Here is an 18,322-nt window from a genome sequence, read left to right as displayed (position 1 = left end):
AGAGCGTCTCTGAAACATTCGCAGTCTCTCAGAGCAAGATCAATGGATCAAAAGGGTCGAGAAGGCTGGAAATCCAAGCGAGAACTGCGGCAGCGAAGACGATAGAGGTCGAAGTCGACAAGCCTCTGGGTCTGACTTTAGGACAGAAGCAAGGGGGTGGGGTTGTCATCACTGTGAGTCCCTTCATGTTTCTTCCTCTGCAGGCAAACTCGTAAATAGGCGCCGAATCATGGCTCTAATGGTGTTTTCTCGGTGGTCTTTTTAGGCTGTAGATGGTGGTGGGAATGCGGCAAAAGCAGGGCTTAAGACCGGCGATCAAGTTCTGTACACGAGTAGTTTCTTTGGGGACGAGCTTTGGCCCGCAGACAAGCTTGGTTTCACTAAAACCGCTATCCAGGCAAAGCCTGAGTCTGTCTACTTTGTTGTCAGCAGGTGAGGATGTTGGGCTCTTGATCTTGTTGCAAGAACAAAACGGTCAATTGGGGTGTGATCCTTGATTCTAATACAACCATCTCCATGAAAGGGTTATATAAGAATATCATGATCAAGATATTGTTACTAAAACTTTCATTTACCAGTAGATGTGATCATGTGACCTCGTTTTGATATATCGGTTCGTGATGGAATGTTTTCTGGTTTATACTGATAAAGGGGTGCAGATGTTGACGTGAAGAAATTGACTAAGCGTCCGGCTCCTCCACGCTTCGGGAGGAAATTAACCGACACTCAAAAGGCAAGCATCTCTTCACATGATTGTATCACAAACCCCTTATTTGATCAGTCATTGATTTGCCATTTTCGTTTCGATCCATGATGAAGGGGACACGGTCTTACTGCTATTATATCATCTGCAAGTTTGTGACTCCTTTGAGCATTTCTGCAGGCAAGAGCTACTCACATATGCATTGACTGTGGATTCATTTACACCTTACAGAAACCCTTTGATGAGCAGGTTTGATTCTTGATTCCTTGACCATTCTTAGATCAAAAAAGATCCTATTTCTTGCCATAAAAAACCGGTGAATGGTAGTTCTAGGGAGCTACTTTCACATTTCCACCTAGTTCCAATGCTAGCAAACTACAGGTCCCACAGGTGAACCAATGTTAGAACCGAATATCATTAGGGCAACTGATCTTTTAGACCCGTTAACCGATGTTAGAACCGAATATCTTTAGGGTATAAACCGATTTTCTAGACCTGTGAACCGTAGAACCGAGAATACGTTTAGGGGTTTTACTGATCTTTTAGACCCGTGATCCGATGTTATAACAGAATATCTTTAACAGATCTTGTGGACCCGTGATCCGATGTTAGAACCGAATATCATTAGGGACTTTAACCGATCTTTTAGACTCGTCGACTGATGTTAGAACCGAGAATCTTGAGGGTTTAAACCGATCTTTTTGGAAATGCAGCCGGATGGGTACGTATGCCCTCAGTGCAGGGCACCGAAGAAGAGGTTTGCTCGGTACGACGTAAACACGGGGAAAGCCATAGGAGGAGGACTGCCTCCCATTGGCGTCATTGTTGGACTTTTGGTCGGTGTTGGAGCAGTTGGAGCTTTGCTTGTTTATGGTCTTCAATGACATTTTTCTTTTCATTTACTTAAATCTTCATGTGTTCTTTTAGACATCTTCAAACTCAGAAATCCATATTGAACACCGTTTTTTTTGCAAATATCATCTGATGTGTCGGGTTCGAATCACAAGATCTAAAAGCCTATTATATAAGCCCAATGGGCCCAGTTGAGGCCTGACCCATTTTAAAACGTCCGTACAGAGCACTGCCACGTGTCCTTTCATCCTTCTTTTAGTTATACACGCACAAGAGGACCCTCCCCCTCTTAACTCATCTCTTCTCTCTTGCTCACTAAGAAAAGAAAAAGAATCAATTCTTCTTTCGAATTCCAAGACCAACGAAATCGGAAAAATCGCAGATCTAAGATCCAGAGTTTCCGGCGAACGATGGCTCTCGAGTGGGTGGTGTTGGGCTACGCAGCTGCGGCGGAGGCGATCATGGTGGTCCTGTTGACCTTGCCGGGTCTTGACGGCCTCCGCAGGGGTTTGGTCGCCGTCACGCGCAATCTGCTGAAGCCGTTCCTGTCCGTGGTCCCGTTCTGTCTCTTCCTCCTCATGGACATCTACTGGAAGTACGAGACTCGTCCTTCGTGCGACGGCGAGTCCTGCACTCCGTCGGAGCATCTCCGCCACCAGAAATCCATCATGAAGTCTCAGCGAAACGCGCTCTTGATCGCCGCCGCGTTGTTGTTCTATTGGATCCTGTATTCCGTGACGCATCTTGTTGTCAGGATCGAGCAGCTTAACCAGCGGATCGAGAGGCTCAAGAACAAGGATTAGATCGCGGTTCGCAGGTTCCGTTTGCTTTAATGCCCCATTTCAATGATTTTCGATGTTGTTTCGGATTCGATGAGGGAATGACTTCTCTGTGTCTGGCGAGTTTGTCTCGTGTTTACCTGGTTTTGATGTTGCTTTTGTGTCCTGGAGATTGAAGGATATATATAGACCCATTTTGCTTATGCCTTCTCGCAATCCGTGCTTGGTTTCTGATCTGTTTCTCGTATGTTTTACTGGATTTGGTGTTTTGTTGATTCTCTCTTGCCGTTTGTTAAAGTGATGACATTTAACGATGGGTTGCTAGCCTGAGATAGAGTGTAGGATATAGAGAGGTAGTCTTTGATTGATAGTGTCTGAAACCGGTTCTTCAATGGTGTGTGATGTCAGTCTCAGACAGCAACGGAAACTGTCTGTTAGATGCAAATGCAGTATTGATCAGACAAGCAATTTTGATGCCTATGTTGCATCTGAATTCTGATTAAAGCAGAAGCCCCTTTTTCTGATATGTATTATGTATACAAGGATAGATAGAACACATTTGAATTTTGGATGTGGAAGTGGCACCATCATCCAGTGTTCTACTCGCTGGTCATTTAAGCTCTTGCTAGGGCTTTCAGTTGTCGAATGTTCCGGTGACTTCTGTGGCGGCGCAGCCCTTGGTTTTCTTCATCCCCACAAAGTGGTTTTGATGGGGTAATGTGGGAAAATAAAGAAAAGATGGTCTCTTTTTTGTGTCCTGTCTCTGTTGTTGCTTGCTTCTCCATGTACCTTCATTCAGTTTGCCTCTCCTACCTCTTTTAAACATCTCCAAATTCCCATTCTTCTCGTGTCGTAGTCATTCGAGGATCGAGATTTGATCCATGAATCTAGATTTCTAGTTTCTTGTAGAGGTTGGAATGCCATCATCTTAGTCTCTGTTTCAGCCAGCGGCTTCTTGGAGTTAAAGTTCACTGCCAGAGACAGACTGTGGAGTAACTTCACTCGTAACATAAAGAGGTAAAAGGTCGTCATCTTGATGGCTCGAAAATCTTAGTTCTCAGACAAGGCCGAGGGGCTGGAGGACAGAAGAGGAGAGATGCCGTGAGAGCATTGATTGATTGGCAGGTCACAAGCCTAATAGATCTTGTCTCCTTGATTTGCTGCCGTCGTCTCCACGTTGGAAGTCTCGCAACAAGGTGAGACATGCTCGAACATGAATACGTATACTCTCCCCCCGCAATCACATACGTACATAGTACGTGCACTATGTATGTGTGTATACGCCAGAAGGTGATGGTTATATACATCTGATTCAGAAACCTTATTCACTTATTCCGTACAGAAACCATATTTTGCTTTTTCGAGTGTTGTTCCTTTTCTATTTATTGATTTTATTTAATTAAAAAACTAGCGATGAAAGAATATGCGAAAACCTTATATTATATGCATCTACCTACCTTCGTCTACGGTACACACTAGAAACAGAGGTAGTGTTAAGGTGTTATTACCAAAATACCCCTATCCGTATATTCATGAATCATGATCCAGGACAAAAAAAAATAATAAAAAACAAAAAACAGGACTCCACGCTTCTCACCAAGGTACCACCTTTACGTTTTCTTATGAACTAAGAAGGAAAAAAAAAGGAAGCAAAACCTAAAGAGTGAGAGCGACATAGACAGAGAGATAGAACACGAAGCACACAGAAAGATAAAGCATCTTTGACGCAAAGCCAGAAAACGATCGGAGTTTCGGAGAGAGATGGAGAGGAAAAAACTGGTGATTTGCGTTGTTGTAGCTCTCTTGGGTGCATTATCAGCTGCTGCTGGTTTTGGTGCCGAAGCAACCAGGATCAAGGTCTGCTTCTAATAGAACTTAGGGTTTGGTGTTTTTCCTGTTTCTCATAATTGGGTGTTGAATGATTTGATGTTTATGCTGTGTAATTTCGAATTTTGAAGGTTGCCCAGTTCTCTGTTTGGCAACTTTGTTTCGCCTCTTTTTAGCTTTGGGTTTTGGGCTTTAAATTTGAGTTTCTGAGTTCGACTGAGTTCGTACTGATAACTTCACTCGTGAAGACATTCACAGTATAAAGCTCATTGCTTTGGGATTTTTACTTGTGAATGAAAAGGGAATGGGCTAAAAACGATGCTGCTTTTGCTATGCTTCCTGATTTCGGATTCGGAAGATTGTCGAATTGATTTGAGAGTTCAGTGAGGAAGCAGGATATTTGGTGAAGCTCTCTATCCAAAACACTGTTAACTTTTTCCAAGGAAGGTCTTCCAATTTCATATGTTGGGCTTGTAGTTACAAATGCCTATTTGACATAAGTCTCCATTTGTATGCATTTCGTGTGATCAATACATTAAGAGGGTTGAATGAAGTATAATGTGATTCCGTAAATGGAATAGAAATTCTACTGATGCTAAGTTGAACTTTATGCATAAATGGGAATTTTTTTTTTAAAGGATGATAATACTCAGGTATGGGGATGAAGGAACATCTAAAGTACCCGTTTTTCATTGCATTCGGTTTTGTGGGTTTTGTCTTTTCGATCAAGGTTTGTTGGACTCTATTGTTACGTTCCTGTATTACCGTCCCCTCTTGGTCGAGTGGATAAGAAACTGAAACACTAAGTGATGTCTTGTAATGGTTATTTCTGAAATCTATTCCTACCGAAGAGGAGTTAGTTAGTTCTGTGGCCAGTTCAAGGTGATTCTGTCTGTGCTAGAGGGTTCAACTTTTCGTTGTTTTTTGTTTTACTTGTTGGTACAGAGTTCCCAGGTCAAGTATAACTCGACAGATTCTGCCTCAGGATGCTCTTACCCAAGAAGTCCAGCTTTCAATCTTGGCTTCACTTCAGCTGTGATTCTAATGATAGCCCAAATAATCATCAATGTTGCTGGTGGGTGCATCTGTTGTAGAAAGGGACCTGCTCCATCCCAGTCTAACTGGATTATTGCCTTGGTCTGCTTTGTCGTTTCCTGGTAACTCTCTTCTTTCCTGCTTGTTCAGTAGTTTTTTTATTGTTATCTTTGGTTTTTATATATGTCTATTCTAGTCCTGAATGTGTCACTTAACTCCTAAACCCTTGGTTTTGTATATTATCGTCACAGTCTTGGACTGGGACCTTAAGTTCCATAGCTTTGAGCTAAAAGTTGCTTTGGCCTCTGCAGTCATCCTTTTCAGCTTAGACCATATGGGAAAAAAGGATTTTTTATGCCAAGAGTTTCATGTAATTTTCTCAGGGCAAAGTGTTCAAAATTATAATATGATATGCTTTGTACTTGCATACAGTTATCGATATCCAAGCCGCGTTCTAAGGAAGGGAACTTATTTGACAGTGGCAAATCAGTTGTAGTTTCAGCTAATAATGGTCCGGATTCAGCATTGAAACTTTTGTCATTCTGTTTCAAGACATTTTAGCTTTATGTCTTAGTGTACATTGGAGCTTTACCGATCATGAATCACATGATATTCCCGACCTTCTTCCTAGAATCTTAATTATACATCTTAGACCAGAAAACAAAGGCTATAGAACTTTGCTGATGAATTTATCACGTTCTTGATATATACTTACTTATGTGTAAGATTTGGTCTACGTTTGGTGTAGGTTCACTTTTGTAATAGCGTTTCTCCTTCTGCTGACGGGAGCTGCCCTGAACGATGAAACGAGCCAGGAAAGGATTAGTGCAGGTAACTCCTACTGCTACATTGTGAAACCGGGGGTTTTCGCTGGCGGGTCTGTGCTCTCGCTCGTCAGTCTCGGCCTCGGGATCGTGTACTATCTGACCCTGAACTCTGCTAAGCACAACGCCTCCTCCCCGGCTGCAGCCACCGCACAAACTGCTGGCATAGCAATGGGGCAACCTCCTGTGCAGAGAGCGGGGGACCCTGTCTTCGTTCACGAAGATACCTACATGAGAAGACAGTTCACTTGACAGATTGGCAAATTTTAAAAGTAGGAGGATAATGTTAGAGAAAGATACGATTTCTGTTAATGACCGTTGGGATATGATTGTAATGCTGTGTTGTGTTCCGTAGTTGCAACAGAGTGTGTGTAAGTATGTAGTTTGTGAACATTGGAATGGGTGTTCAATGGTTCCATCTGGTCAAAGATTCTGTCTTGCTTATACAGATATACATATATACATATATATAAAGTCGACGTGGAAATAAATTTCATTGTAGTAGCGAACAGTAAATAGTGTTCTTACTTAGGGTAGAGTAGAGAGTTTTTTTTTTGGTTTAATTTATTGTTGTTAAGACAGAGACAACGTAGGCTCGTGATGGGGGTCTTGTCTTGATGATAAAAGTTTGTATTACCATATATAATTTAGAAGAAAAAAAAAAAAAAAAAAAGAGGACGCGCAGCATGTCGACAAATAAAATTAGATAAGAGTCCACTGTTTTAATTGCCTGTTGGGAAAAATAAAATTATTCTCCAACATTTTGGGATTTCTGTCTAAATTCAAATTGCCTCTCTCTGGCCCCCATCGCTCCAACAATCCGGATTTTTGTTATCCATTAGAATCTTATTTTATATAATCTTAAAGCATTTACCCGACTAATACGCCACTACTTTTATTTTTAGAATATTATTCCATTAGGTTTATTTAAATTGATTCAAACATTATATTAAATTATTTTATAAAAAATATCTGATTTAGATATAATTTTATATTAATTTATTCCATCTGATTTTTCGTAGCCGATAAATTTTTAAAAAAAAAAAGAGAGAGAGAGAGAGAGAGAAAGGGTTTTTCGGCATTTCTTATGTGAATTAAAACACATGATTAGTCAAATGAGGGAAACAATCATGGAGAAAGAAGGGGTGGTGATGAAAGGACACGTATCCATGCACAGTGATTCTCACGCCTTTGGGTTTCGTGCTTCTCTCCACGTACCCCTCCTCCGTCGTCCGATTCTCATGCCACGTGTCGTCTTCTCTCTCGATCTCAAAATATAATGCTAACTATTCTTTTATATTATTTCATCGTTCTTTTCATGTGGCCGTAACATGGCATTGAATGATGATGATGAGAAACAGATAATATTTTTTAAACAATATGGTAGCCATCTACTACAAGTTGGTGTCGAAATTAAACGTACTGAAAGCTTCGCATTAATAATTAAATGGTGAAATTTTAAATGTTTAAAAAATGAAATATATGTAGGAATAATAATTTCAAATGGATTCCGGGAATTTTGCCATATGGGCCGACTAGAAATGTGTGCGCCTTTTTTACGAATGGTAAAAACAGTGAAGATATGTGTATATGTATATGTGCGTGTATGTATGTACGCACTTATATAAATGGTTTGTGTAAAGAACAATTCTCATTCTCTAACGGAGGTAGGCAGAGATCTGGTGTGACGCAGAGCAGAGATGTATTATCAAGAACAGATGGAGTCTCTTTACTTGGGAGAGGAACGCAGACGCAGAAGCAGAAGCTGCGTTCAGGACGCAGACGCGGAATCAGATGAAGCTGCGATCTCATTCTCTTCTCCGAAATCGCCTGAAGATTCGGACCTTTTCGGCATGGATGACGATTCTTCTCCGTCTTCGAGGTAAAAAAAATTCGTTTCACCCCTCGGATTTCTAGATCTCGTCAGGGAAGAACAAATCACTTTTTAAATTCAGAGGTAGAAACGGAAAGATTCTATTTTATAGGGGCTGATAAAAGAAAAAAAATTACTGAAATCAAAGCTCTGTTTTTGGGGATATCCATGGCAGAAAAGGATTGTCGAAGCATTACAAAGGAAAATCACAGTCGTTCACGTCGCTGTCTGATGCGAAAACCCTCGAGGACCTAGCGAAGCCAGAGAACCCATTCAACGCGAAACTGAAGCAGCGGCGAGAGAGGCGAATCCCCGGCGCATCGTGCGGCGGAGACGCAGAGCGAAATCGTGGTGGTCGCGACGGAATGTCCACCGGGAACGATCGGCCGCCTCGGCTGCCCGGCCACCGTCCTCCGCTTAGGGCCCAGACGCTCTCTGCGGCTCCTTTATCGGCTTTGTTGACGCAAACCTGAACCGGGTACTAAACCGGAACCGAACCGAATTTGTTTGGTTCGATATTTCGAGCTTTTCTTTAGTGATGGTAGGCCGTAGGGTCCATGATTATAAAAATCTTCGTGGAAGTAACTGTTCTAGTTTTGAGGGATACTCTTTTTTAAAATATAATCTAAGCATATTGTATAATTAACATATACTCAGATAATCCAATTTCACTATTCTTCATTCTGCAACATTATTAACCAAACCCATTATAAAACTTTGTAACCATGTTTTGGGAGATGAAAATATAATCGTCCATATAATAAAAGTTTGATATGAGTATCGTTAAAAACAATGTTTTCAGAGTTGCAGAATATTGAATTAAAAAAAATGTCAGAATCAAAGAAGAAGAAATATTCCATCAACAACGACATAATAAAACTTATGGGGTTACATTCGTAAAAGATACAATAATAAGGGGTTATATTTATATTTATCCTAGATGAGTGACGTGGAGGCCAACGAGCCGACAGATGGCGTGGCAACCGACCCCTTTGTTGTGGGATTGGCCAGCCGTTCTGGTTTCTCTTCCCAGGAAAAAAAAATGTATACTTTCTTGCTTGCCAAACAGGCCCTGTAATCGGAAAGTTTCCCTCTTTCAATTCACATAGCAAAGCAAACTCTGTTGCCAAGTTCATCGATTTCACCAGTTTTAGCCTCGAAGAAGATTCGTACTGGTGGAATCGGTTGCTCAGGTAAAGGCGAATCTTTCGAATTTTGACTTTTCGATTGCTTTCTTGCGGTGGGAGAAATCGTTTTCGTTTGTGTGATCTTTCCGTGTAAAAGGTGCTGGAGTATCTGATTCATCGGTGCAAATGGCTTCTTTCGAGATGAATGACCTGAAAAGTAAGTGCAGAAGTTCCCTTTCGTTTTGTGTGCGTCGCTTTTCGCAGGGTCTGATCCATGCCTGCTTCTGCGAAATTCATATATGACGTCGCATATATATACACATATATATATATATACACATACTGGTTCCGAATGAGTTACTTGTCTTCTGGCAAGGGATTTTTTCGTAGAAAGGCATTCTCTTTCTGAGGGATTTGTCGGGTTCCGCTCGTCATCGCATGTTTTGTTTCTGATCATGAATATCCAGTGTGGCTGTCGAGATCGCAAAGAGCTGCCCTTGTCCGGAGAAATTGAAACCATGTTAGGTTGAGAATCGGATTAAAATTCTTCTGAATCTGTATGATGTTGGTGCGGCTAATCAAAGGCAGTTTTTTGAGGATCATGACTTGCGTTGACTATCTGAAATCCATTTCTGTCTCATGGAGGGTGTTTTTTTTGGCGAATTGTGATCTGTGCAGAGATTGGACTAGGGTTGACTGGATTTGGTGTGTTCTTCTCGTTCCTGGGAGTTATATTCTTCTTCGACAAAGGGTTTATTGCCATGGGGAATGTAGGTATACTGTCTTTGTGCTGTTATTTGCCTTATAATCGATCAGCTGTTAAGGTATATTTGCGTATATATGACCAAACCGTATCTGTCATTGATCCGAACACAGATACTCTTCTTCGCTGGGGTGACTCTAACCATCGGTGTCAAGTCAGCGATGCAACTCTTTACAAAACGCCGAAACTTTAAGGTTCTCAATCTCTCTCGATATCAACTCTTTACAACACTGACTGGATTACCATGATTCTTTCGTCCGTGTGTTGCGTAGGGAACGATATCTTTCGGGTTGGGTTTCTTACTAGTGTTGATAGGATGGCCTGTCACCGGCATGCTCCTAGAGACTTACGGGTTCATCGTGCTTTTCAGGTGGGTTCCAATTGTGATATCATCAATGCCATTTTAGATTAGCAGAACTCCTAGTTCTATTAACTTCAACGTGTTTGATCAAAACTCAAAACTCTAGAATTACATGAACTCTTGTTGATTCTCCCCGGCAAGCTCGTACACGATAACACGAATGAGATAAATTCTCCGCTCTTTGGTTTTGCAGCGGTTTCTGGCCGACGCTCGCTGTTTTCCTGCAGAGGATACCTCTCCTGGGCTGGCTTTTGCAGCAACCATACATCAGAGCGGTAGATTCATGTTTTGATTTTTAAACTTGTTTTTGTTTCCACAACACTTGGCTTCCCCCCAAGTTCACTGACATTTGTTTGTCGTCAATCCCCCCAGATGCTGGATCGCTTCAGAGGGAGGCGGGTTCCCGTTTAACTAAATCTCTCTGTCTGAATTCTGATGGCTTGTTTCACATGTACATATATATACATTGTATATAACACACTGTAAATTGTCCAAATGAGTACAGAGAGAATTGGGAAAAGGTTGACCATTTTGATGCGAGTGCTTGTTTGGATTTGGGTTTTTGATCCATTTATTAGCAGTTCAATTCTCGAGCCCATCAGCATCAACCACAAGCCGAGCCATTCTTCAAATGGGGTGGTCAGGTTTTTATTTATTTATTTTGTTTTGGTCATATATGATTACGATGAAATTTGGAATGATTTGACCGTCTTTAGACAATAGACTAGAGAAACAGAAGAACTGGGGGTTCTAACTTATACATGTATAATACCACGATGTCTGAACCTTTTACTGGCTCGCTTGGAATCAAAGTTTACGAGTGAAATTTAAAAAAACCTGTTAAATTATTACGAAAAAAAAGTATATAAATAAATAAATAAAAGAAAAGAACGAAAAGAAGAAAAGACCCATCATTCCACGCACATAGCACGTGATATGTCTATACCTACCCACCAGTCTGGCACAGCCAACACGTGCCGACTTATCCGAACCAACTTTCTCCTCCACATGTGCTTTACAAAAACATGGCTATATACACAACATATATAGGTTATATATATAAGAAACGTGGATTGAAATGAACCCATCCAATCTAAAATTAATTACCTATACGAATCACAGAAGTGCATGCACAATTTTAGTTGTTTAAACCCCAAATCTAGGATTAGGATTAGGACATTTCTTCATCAATCTCCACGGTTGCATTAATTAACGAGCAAAACGACCATCACATGCGACAAGACCAAAACCAAACACAACCCCCAACTTGCTCCAACCCCCACTACTTCTATTTCTCTACTTGCCCTGGTACTCTTGGTTCGTATATCTATAATTGGGCCGTCTATAAATGCTCACACGCAACTACTCCCACCCTTTAGTACTTCTCCATCCACATACACGTAAAAACGATCATATATTATAACATTCTCTTCCTGTTAATTTTGTTTACTTCATTTAAAAAAAGAAGAAGAAGAAGCATAAACTATAGAGCAAAAAATGGCGGTGAAAGTGCACGCGCAGATAAAAGCGGCAAGCCCACAAAGAGTCTTGCTTTGCTTTCTTGAAAAGGGTATTGAATTCGAGGTCATTCATGTCGATCTCGATACATTCGAGCAAAAGAAACCCGATTTCCTCCTCCGACAGGTAACTCATATATAAACTCTTTTCTAAGTGTTTATATACAACAATGGATATTGAATGTAATCCGGTTGGCTGTTTCCATTTTTTGTAGCCGTTCGGACAAGTTCCAGCCATAGAAGATGGAGACTTGAAGCTCTTTGGTAAGGAAAGAAATCTCCTAAATACTGTTAATTATATACACATCAGAGGCTAAAATAACCATATGTTTCAGAATCCCGTGCCATCGCGAGATACTACGCGACCAAGTACGCGGACCAGGGCACGGACCTGTTGGGAAAAACATTGGAACAGCGAGCGGTCGTGGATCAGTGGTCCGAAGTGGAGGCTCACTACTTCCACCCACTGGTTCTGCCCATTGTCATCAACATCGTCGTCAAGCCCAAGTTCGGCGAGAAATGCGACGACGTTTTGGTCGAAGAACTCAAGTCCAAGCTCGAGGAGGTTCTTGACATCTACGATGCCCGGCTCGGCTCGAACCGCTACTTCGCCGGCGATGAATTCTCAACGGCGGATTTGACCCACATGCCGGCCATGAGGTACTTGATGGGCGAGACCGGTTTGAGCCACATGATCAAGGCTCGGGTTAACGTTAACCGGTGGTGGGAAACGGTTACGGCTAGACCGGCTTGGAAGAAGCTCATGGAGATGGCCGCTTATTAATTATTTCGAGATTGATTGTCTGTGAGCCATGTGTCACTGAATAAGATTTCATTATTTTCCAAGTCATCCGTATTTAGTTGTTATATGTGGACAATAATTCACCAGAACGCATTATATGGAATCAAGCCAAACATTTTAGATATATAACCCTACATATGTAACATCTTGGATTATATATATATATATATATATATATATATCTATATTAAATTATCTTATGGTTTTTGTAATTTGAGACATGAAGAGACATCAAACCGAAGAAAAATAGAGGAAGACAGAGATATTTTTAACTATGCTAAATCTTAACATTAAACATACTTATATTCTAAATCATAACATTAACTATATGTTACCAACTCACACGACTGTTAGGTTGGGAGCTTGAATGTAATGTTACCTACGAGATTACTAGGCATTAATTATTCCATATTCATTAATTACATTTACCTTGTTATTATTAAGAACCTATATCTCCAAGTCCAACCACCACTTGCTCCAACCACCGGCTCCCTGCTGTCTCTCATTGGGTCCTATATATACACACACACAGAGATACATACAACGTGCTCACTCTCATTCCAATAATTTTATTATTATTTTCTATAGAAATATAAAAACAAGGGTGAAACGCAACAATGGCGGTGAAAGTGTACGGACAGATAACAGCGGCTTGCCCACAGAGAGTACTGCTTTGCTTTCTTGAAAAAGGCATCGAGTTCGAAGTCGCTCATATCAACCTCGACTCCTTCGAGCAAAAGAATCCCGACTTCCTCCTTCGTCAGGTTACTACTAAGCGCCTAAATTGCATGCGTTATATACATATACACACACACTTATATATATATATGTATATGCTTATTGTGTAGCCGTTTGGACAAGTTCCGGCTGTAGAAGATGGAGACTTTAAGCTCTTCGGTAAGATTCCTCCTATGTTTGTTCTCGTGTTTACTATGAAATCTGTTTTTTTTTTTCTGTATCAGAAAAAAAAAAAATCTCATGGAAAATTTTTTTTCCAAGAATCTCGAGCCATAGCGAGGTACTACGCGGCCAAGTACTCGGACCAGGGCACGGCCCTGCTGGGAAAAAGCCTTGAACAACGAGCCATAGTGGACCAATGGGCCGAGGTTGAGGCCCAATACTTCAATCCACTTGTTCAGCCCATCGTTATCAACCTCGTCGTCAAGCCCAAGTTCGGTTATCCATGCGACGACGTTTTGGTCGCAGATCTCAGGTCCAAGCTCGAGAAGGTTCTTGACGTCTACGAGACCCGGCTCGGCCCGAACCGGTACTTGGCCGGCGACGAATTCACCATGGCCGATTTGACCCACATGCCTCCCATGAGGTACTTGATGGACGAGACCGGTCTCAGCCGGTTGGTTAAGGATCGGCTTAACGTTAACCGGTGGTGGGAAGAGATTTCGGCTCGACCGGCTTGGATTAAGCTCATGGAGATGGCTGATTACTAGTTCTATACACTAATCATAATATTAATAATTGCTACTTCGAATAACCTTATTTCTCGATCTTTCTTCTTCTTTTAGTAACTGTTTTTATTAAATCTGAAATCTTTTGGTTGTGTTTCGTATTTGAATGATTTGGGCAAATGCAGAAATTGGATTATCAAGGAAATAAAATCGTATAAATTAACAGATGTTGGGAAAAAAATTATAATTAATTAATACAAAGATGTAAACGGTCAAAAATTAAAATATAATATTAATATAAAGATAATACATTTGTGGATTATACTCCCCCGCCATATTACGTATATTAGTTATATAATAAACAGTATAAGATTGAACCTACCAATTGTATGATATATTCAAGTGGAGTAAGAAGACAAGATTGAAGAACTGAGGAGCGATTTAGCGTAAGCGGCAGGAAGAGCCGCGAGCTTCTTGCCTTTGCTGACGTAAGCTCTCTTCGTGAAATTGTTGTAATCGTTGGCTTCGATCTCGTCCAGTATCCTCCGGTACAGCAGCAACGACGCCAATACCTGCAAATTTCCCCAAACCGGTTTCCGGTTTAGACATTTCGTGTTCTTCTGTTGTGTATAACGTAATAAACCGACAGTTGAAAAGTTTTGAGGGGCATTACCGGCCACCGGCTGGCGGCGCTGAGCTCGGTGACGCCTTTCTCGGCTTCGTCGAAGAACATTCTTGCCCGTTTGATCTGCATTTTCATGAAGTTCCTCCATTTCTCTGTAACTTTCCCGGCGAAAATATCTTCGTCCGAAAGACCCGCCTGAGCCAGCTCGTCCTGCGGCAGGTACACCCTTCCTCTTCTTGCGCTGAGCCAACCAGAGAGATCAAACCAGGATGAGAGACAAGAAACTGAATCTTAGGAGGGGGTGTTTTCCGAAAACGCGACTCACTCTTCCCCGACGTCTCTGAGAATGTTGGTGAGCTGATTGGCTATACCGAGGGCCAAGGCCGCATTATAGACGCTCTCCGTCGTTGCTTTCGATTTCGGGTCGATGCCCATCACGGGAACGCTCATCAACCCCACTGTCCCGGCCACGTAATAGCAGTACATGTAGAGCTCGTCAAAGTTCTGGTACCTCGACTTCCTCAGGTCCATGCGCATTCCTTCTATCATGTCTCTAAATGGCTGTAGAAACACATTTTTAAACACGAGGATTTGAATGAAAACTCGGGAATAAACGCATCGAAAACGAGACCAACCTGGATATCGACGGGGTATCTGGAAACTGTATCAGAGAGTGCAGCATCGAGCATATCGAAAGGGCGGCCTCTGAAAAGGTCTTCCAGCCTCGCTTCCCATCTGTCTAAAGCCGTCGGTGTAATATGCGAAGCATTAGGCCCATCCACAAGTTCGTCCGTTCTTCTACACCAAACTGCATACGTATATATATAACCCAATGAACTATCAACTCGGACAGTGCCGAGAATGCCGTTCTTGAATTCAAGTGGTTAGCAAGAAACCTCCCACAATTCATCCAAATCAATGATCCGACATTCTCAACCGTTCTTTTTTGGGCAAGAGCTTTCGAAGAAACTCACCGTATATAGCCCAGATAGCCTTTCGCCTTTCGGGTGTCATAAGCATAGTTCCTGGAAACACCAAAGGACAGAATCTCAGAACACCAAGAAACATCAATCCAAAACCAGTTTTAGGAGGTCAGGACATGGAGAGGAAAACCCTAACCGAGGTAAAAGGTTTTGGCATATTCCGCACAAACTTCTCCGCAGCGGTCATATGCCTCGCTCAACAAGCTCAACGTGCCGGGAAGGACGATATCCGGCTTCACATCAAGATCAGCACCAGATCTCAGCAGCCGCCTGTTAACCAAAGCCGCTTGTTTCATCACCACATTGTAAACCTTCTCCTCCGACGTTAGAGCCATCTCTCCCGCTGGACTCGCCACCATGCTTGAAATCACACCACCATTTCTACTTCCCTCAAATCTCCATCTCTGCTTGCTGCTCCTACTTACTTTCTGTTTAAGCAACAGGCTATGCCCACGAGAGAAGAATCTGCAGGATTCCGTAACCCTAAAGAAGCCACAGCTCCCCAATAGCTCTGAATTTGGGGAAGCGACCCATAATACCGCCACAGACATGCTGAATTCCAGAACCGGAAAGATTCGAACTTTTTTTTAAAAAGATTTTCCTTTGTTTTCCTGGAATCTCAGATTCCAGAGGCGGACAAAATCTGATTTTTCGATCTCTTTGATGCAACCCAATCGGCTAGGTTTGATCAAACGGACAATATGTTACCCAGCAGAACAAATCAACCGGCACAAGCTTCCTGAAATTGGAACAAAACAAACCCCGAACGAGATTGTTAGAGCAAATTGAGATCTTCATCCCGGATGTATATCACACGAAACCCACTAAAGCTTCGATTTTTCAAGGACAAAATCAATTAACAGCAATAGAAAACAGAACAAGATCTTGAGAGAGAGAGAAAGTGAGAAGAGCCCTTTCGCCATTGCCCAACCGGGCTCCCCATTATTCGCTTGGATTCATAAAGAATTGGGCAGAAATCACACAAGTGATCCAACATCTTTGTTGCAAAAAAAAAAAAATCAAATGAAGGACCAAAAAAATTGCTAAACATGAAAGAAACATGGGAACAAAACGATCCGAATGAGTGATAAAACGCAGAACCCCACCTTTCTATCTCTCTCTATTTCATTCAGTTAGCTGTATGAACAACTCACAATATAAAGGAAATACCCGAGCAATTAATTCTATGTAGACGAGAGAGAAGTTTGATTCCATCAATGTGGAGAGAAGAACAAAAAATTCAGAAGCAATTGCAAAACCCACGGCTGTATATAAATAGTTACATGCGCACAGATACATATACATATATATGTATACATGAAGAAGTTTCTTCCTCTCTGTCGTAAAACCTCACCCATTCAAATTCTCCCCATCGCTCCAGAGAGGTTTTTCTTTTCTTTGCGTTAATGGAAGACCGGAATAAATACAAAAGTCGGAAGTTTTTTCTTCTTCTTCTTCTTTTTTTCCCTGTAATTTATTATTGTGAAGTACCGAGTAAAAGTGTAGTCAGTGTCTGGTTCTAGTGTCGTCGTATATCCACTTGTTTTTTTCTCTGTTTGGTCTTGCAAAAATATTAATGTCCGAATAAAAAAAATTACATGTTTTGAATCAAATCACCATTCGAACAAAATCATGCAAACAATTCAATCACTAAAGAAATAAAAATCCTTATAATGGGGAAATCATCCAAAATATAAATTTGTGCTTATTAAAGATCACATCGATTATCTAATATTATTTTTAAAAAAACTTTTGTAAGAGGTGAGATATGATCTGTGTATAATATAATTCAAAGAAGACGGCCAATATAGAATTATTATAAAATTGTCAATTTTATATATTGATGCGGGGGATTGTTTAATGAGAAACATTTTTCCAAACTTAGCAATGATTTTAGCTAGTAAAACAAAGAAACAGTCGATATATAATGATCATAAAATATCGATTTTAAATTTTGGTGCGGGATATTATTTAATGAGAAACATTTTTCGAACTTAGCAATGATTTTAGCTACTAATCCTCAAACCAATCCAAAACACAAGGATGAAACTGCGTAAATAAATAAATAAATAATAATGTAACGTGACGCGTGGGCCCGGGTGGGCCCATACCCAATTTGGAAAAAGGTCAAGAAAATGGTAAGAGATAGGGAAAATGGTTATTCGTGGGGTCAAATAGAGGGCGATACTTAACTCGAAAAAGTCGCTTGGTTGGGGAATGGAGTGGCATGAGTAGAGGGAGTCCAAACACGGAGAGGATGATTGAGAACCCGAATGTTTCGATGGTCAGAAGGATGGCTTGTCGGATAAGAACAAACTCGTCAAACCTGGAAGAAAGAATGTAACCAAATCCATCAAGAAATTACGTTAAATGCATACATACATACGCATGCTTATATTGGACTTACCCCACGAATGCAGCTCCATATCGTAAGCCATCGAAAGCACACCAGTGACCACTGGCGAAAAACATACAGACGGAAAGAAGGCTCCATTGGGGAAAGAGGCTATGGTGATGCCACGTGGGATCCAGGGCCAATAGGAGAGAGATAGGCTTATCAGGTACAGAGCACCTGGCATAGCCGCGGGGGGAGGAAGCTTTCACACGTGGCGTCATATGAATGGTACAAAGTGATAACGCTAGATTTCACTGGTGGCGGAAATGATACCTTGGGATGGATGTAAAGCTAAGCAAATTGCTTCCTTTATGTGGACCCGAAATCTTCACATGTAGAACTTCCGTCTCGTCTAGAAGGTTTCGCTTTTCCTTTTTCTGACCTTTTATTTCCCATTTGTTTTTATTTTCAGTGTTGTTTAGTTCGAAATACACACATCCATAGTTATAT

At 41.3% G+C, this 18,322-nt stretch overlaps 8 protein-coding genes across 11 annotated transcripts in view; 7 read left to right on the top strand and 1 right to left on the bottom strand.

The window, feature by feature from the left end:
* Positions 1-1,683, top strand: part of LOC104820874 — a 2,721-nt gene extending 1,038 nt beyond the window's left edge. Inside the window, exons 3-7 of the mRNA XM_010551510.2 lie at positions 1-173; positions 266-432; positions 652-733; positions 884-952; positions 1,417-1,683. Coding sequence (XP_010549812.1) covers positions 1-173; positions 266-432; positions 652-733; positions 884-952; positions 1,417-1,587 — 662 coding nt within the window. The 3' untranslated portion in view covers positions 1,588-1,683. The remainder of the gene's footprint in view (positions 174-265; positions 433-651; positions 734-883; positions 953-1,416) is intronic.
* A 169-nt stretch (positions 1,684-1,852) lies between these two features.
* Positions 1,853-2,568, top strand: LOC104820873. Its single transcript, XM_010551509.1, has one exon. The coding sequence runs from the start codon at positions 1,966-1,968 to the stop codon at positions 2,356-2,358; it is 393 nt and encodes a 130-aa protein (XP_010549811.1). The 5' UTR covers positions 1,853-1,965; the 3' UTR covers positions 2,359-2,568.
* Positions 2,569-3,920: 1,352 nt separating this feature from the next.
* LOC104820872 lies at positions 3,921-6,448 on the top strand. The gene is made up of 3 exons (XM_010551508.1): positions 3,921-4,191; positions 5,107-5,318; positions 5,945-6,448. The coding sequence occupies exons 1-3, from the start codon at positions 4,096-4,098 to the stop codon at positions 6,270-6,272; spliced, it is 636 nt and encodes a 211-aa protein (XP_010549810.1). The 5' UTR covers positions 3,921-4,095; the 3' UTR covers positions 6,273-6,448.
* Positions 6,449-7,599: 1,151 nt separating this feature from the next.
* LOC104820871 lies at positions 7,600-8,582 on the top strand. The gene is made up of 2 exons (XM_010551507.2): positions 7,600-7,902; positions 8,069-8,582. Exons 1-2 carry the CDS (start codon positions 7,721-7,723, stop codon positions 8,364-8,366), a joined length of 480 nt encoding a protein of 159 aa, XP_010549809.1. The 5' UTR covers positions 7,600-7,720; the 3' UTR covers positions 8,367-8,582.
* Positions 8,583-8,880: 298 nt separating this feature from the next.
* On the top strand, positions 8,881-10,684 carry LOC104820870 (vesicle transport protein GOT1). Of its 2 annotated transcripts, XM_010551505.2 has the most exons (7): positions 8,881-9,086; positions 9,178-9,237; positions 9,699-9,790; positions 9,897-9,977; positions 10,056-10,153; positions 10,338-10,419; positions 10,517-10,684. In XM_010551505.2, exons 2-7 carry the CDS (start codon positions 9,207-9,209, stop codon positions 10,553-10,555), a joined length of 423 nt encoding a protein of 140 aa, XP_010549807.1. In that variant the 5' UTR covers positions 8,881-9,086; positions 9,178-9,206; the 3' UTR covers positions 10,556-10,684. The 2 variants fall into 2 exon arrangements, with proteins under 2 accessions (XP_010549807.1, XP_010549806.1); XM_010551504.2 differs by lacking the exons at positions 8,881-9,086; positions 9,178-9,237 and adding an exon at positions 9,365-9,545.
* Positions 10,685-11,542: 858 nt separating this feature from the next.
* On the top strand, positions 11,543-12,587 carry LOC104820869 (glutathione S-transferase F11-like). The gene is made up of 3 exons (XM_010551503.2): positions 11,543-11,788; positions 11,877-11,925; positions 11,997-12,587. The coding sequence occupies exons 1-3, from the start codon at positions 11,642-11,644 to the stop codon at positions 12,443-12,445; spliced, it is 645 nt and encodes a 214-aa protein (XP_010549805.1). The 5' UTR covers positions 11,543-11,641; the 3' UTR covers positions 12,446-12,587.
* Positions 12,588-13,008: 421 nt separating this feature from the next.
* On the top strand, positions 13,009-14,271 carry LOC104820867 (glutathione S-transferase F12-like). The gene is made up of 3 exons (XM_010551499.1): positions 13,009-13,227; positions 13,312-13,360; positions 13,463-14,271. The coding sequence occupies exons 1-3, from the start codon at positions 13,081-13,083 to the stop codon at positions 13,909-13,911; spliced, it is 645 nt and encodes a 214-aa protein (XP_010549801.1). The 5' UTR covers positions 13,009-13,080; the 3' UTR covers positions 13,912-14,271.
* LOC104820868 (phytoene synthase 2, chloroplastic) lies at positions 14,137-16,939 on the bottom strand. Of its 3 annotated transcripts, none has more exons than XM_010551500.1 (7): positions 16,832-16,939; positions 15,614-16,216; positions 15,469-15,519; positions 15,130-15,302; positions 14,820-15,055; positions 14,543-14,735; positions 14,137-14,441 (listed from the first exon to the last, which is right to left on the bottom strand). In XM_010551500.1, the coding sequence occupies exons 2-7, from the start codon at positions 16,026-16,028 to the stop codon at positions 14,268-14,270; spliced, it is 1,242 nt and encodes a 413-aa protein (XP_010549802.1). In that variant the 5' UTR covers positions 16,029-16,216; positions 16,832-16,939; the 3' UTR covers positions 14,137-14,267. The 3 variants fall into 3 exon arrangements, with proteins under 3 accessions (XP_010549802.1, XP_010549804.1, XP_010549803.1); XM_010551502.2 differs by lacking the exon at positions 16,832-16,939 and adding an exon at positions 16,648-16,743; XM_010551501.2 differs by lacking the exon at positions 16,832-16,939 and adding an exon at positions 16,584-16,726.
* Between the last annotated feature and the right edge of the window lie 1,383 nt (positions 16,940-18,322).

This window comes from Tarenaya hassleriana, unplaced genomic scaffold (genome assembly GCF_000463585.1).
Source record: "Tarenaya hassleriana unplaced genomic scaffold, ASM46358v1 Cleome32, whole genome shotgun sequence".
NCBI classification, from domain to species: domain Eukaryota; kingdom Viridiplantae; phylum Streptophyta; class Magnoliopsida; order Brassicales; family Cleomaceae; genus Tarenaya; species Tarenaya hassleriana.
The sequence above is the reverse complement of the archived record's forward strand: the minus strand, read 5'-3'. Positions and strand labels throughout refer to the sequence as shown.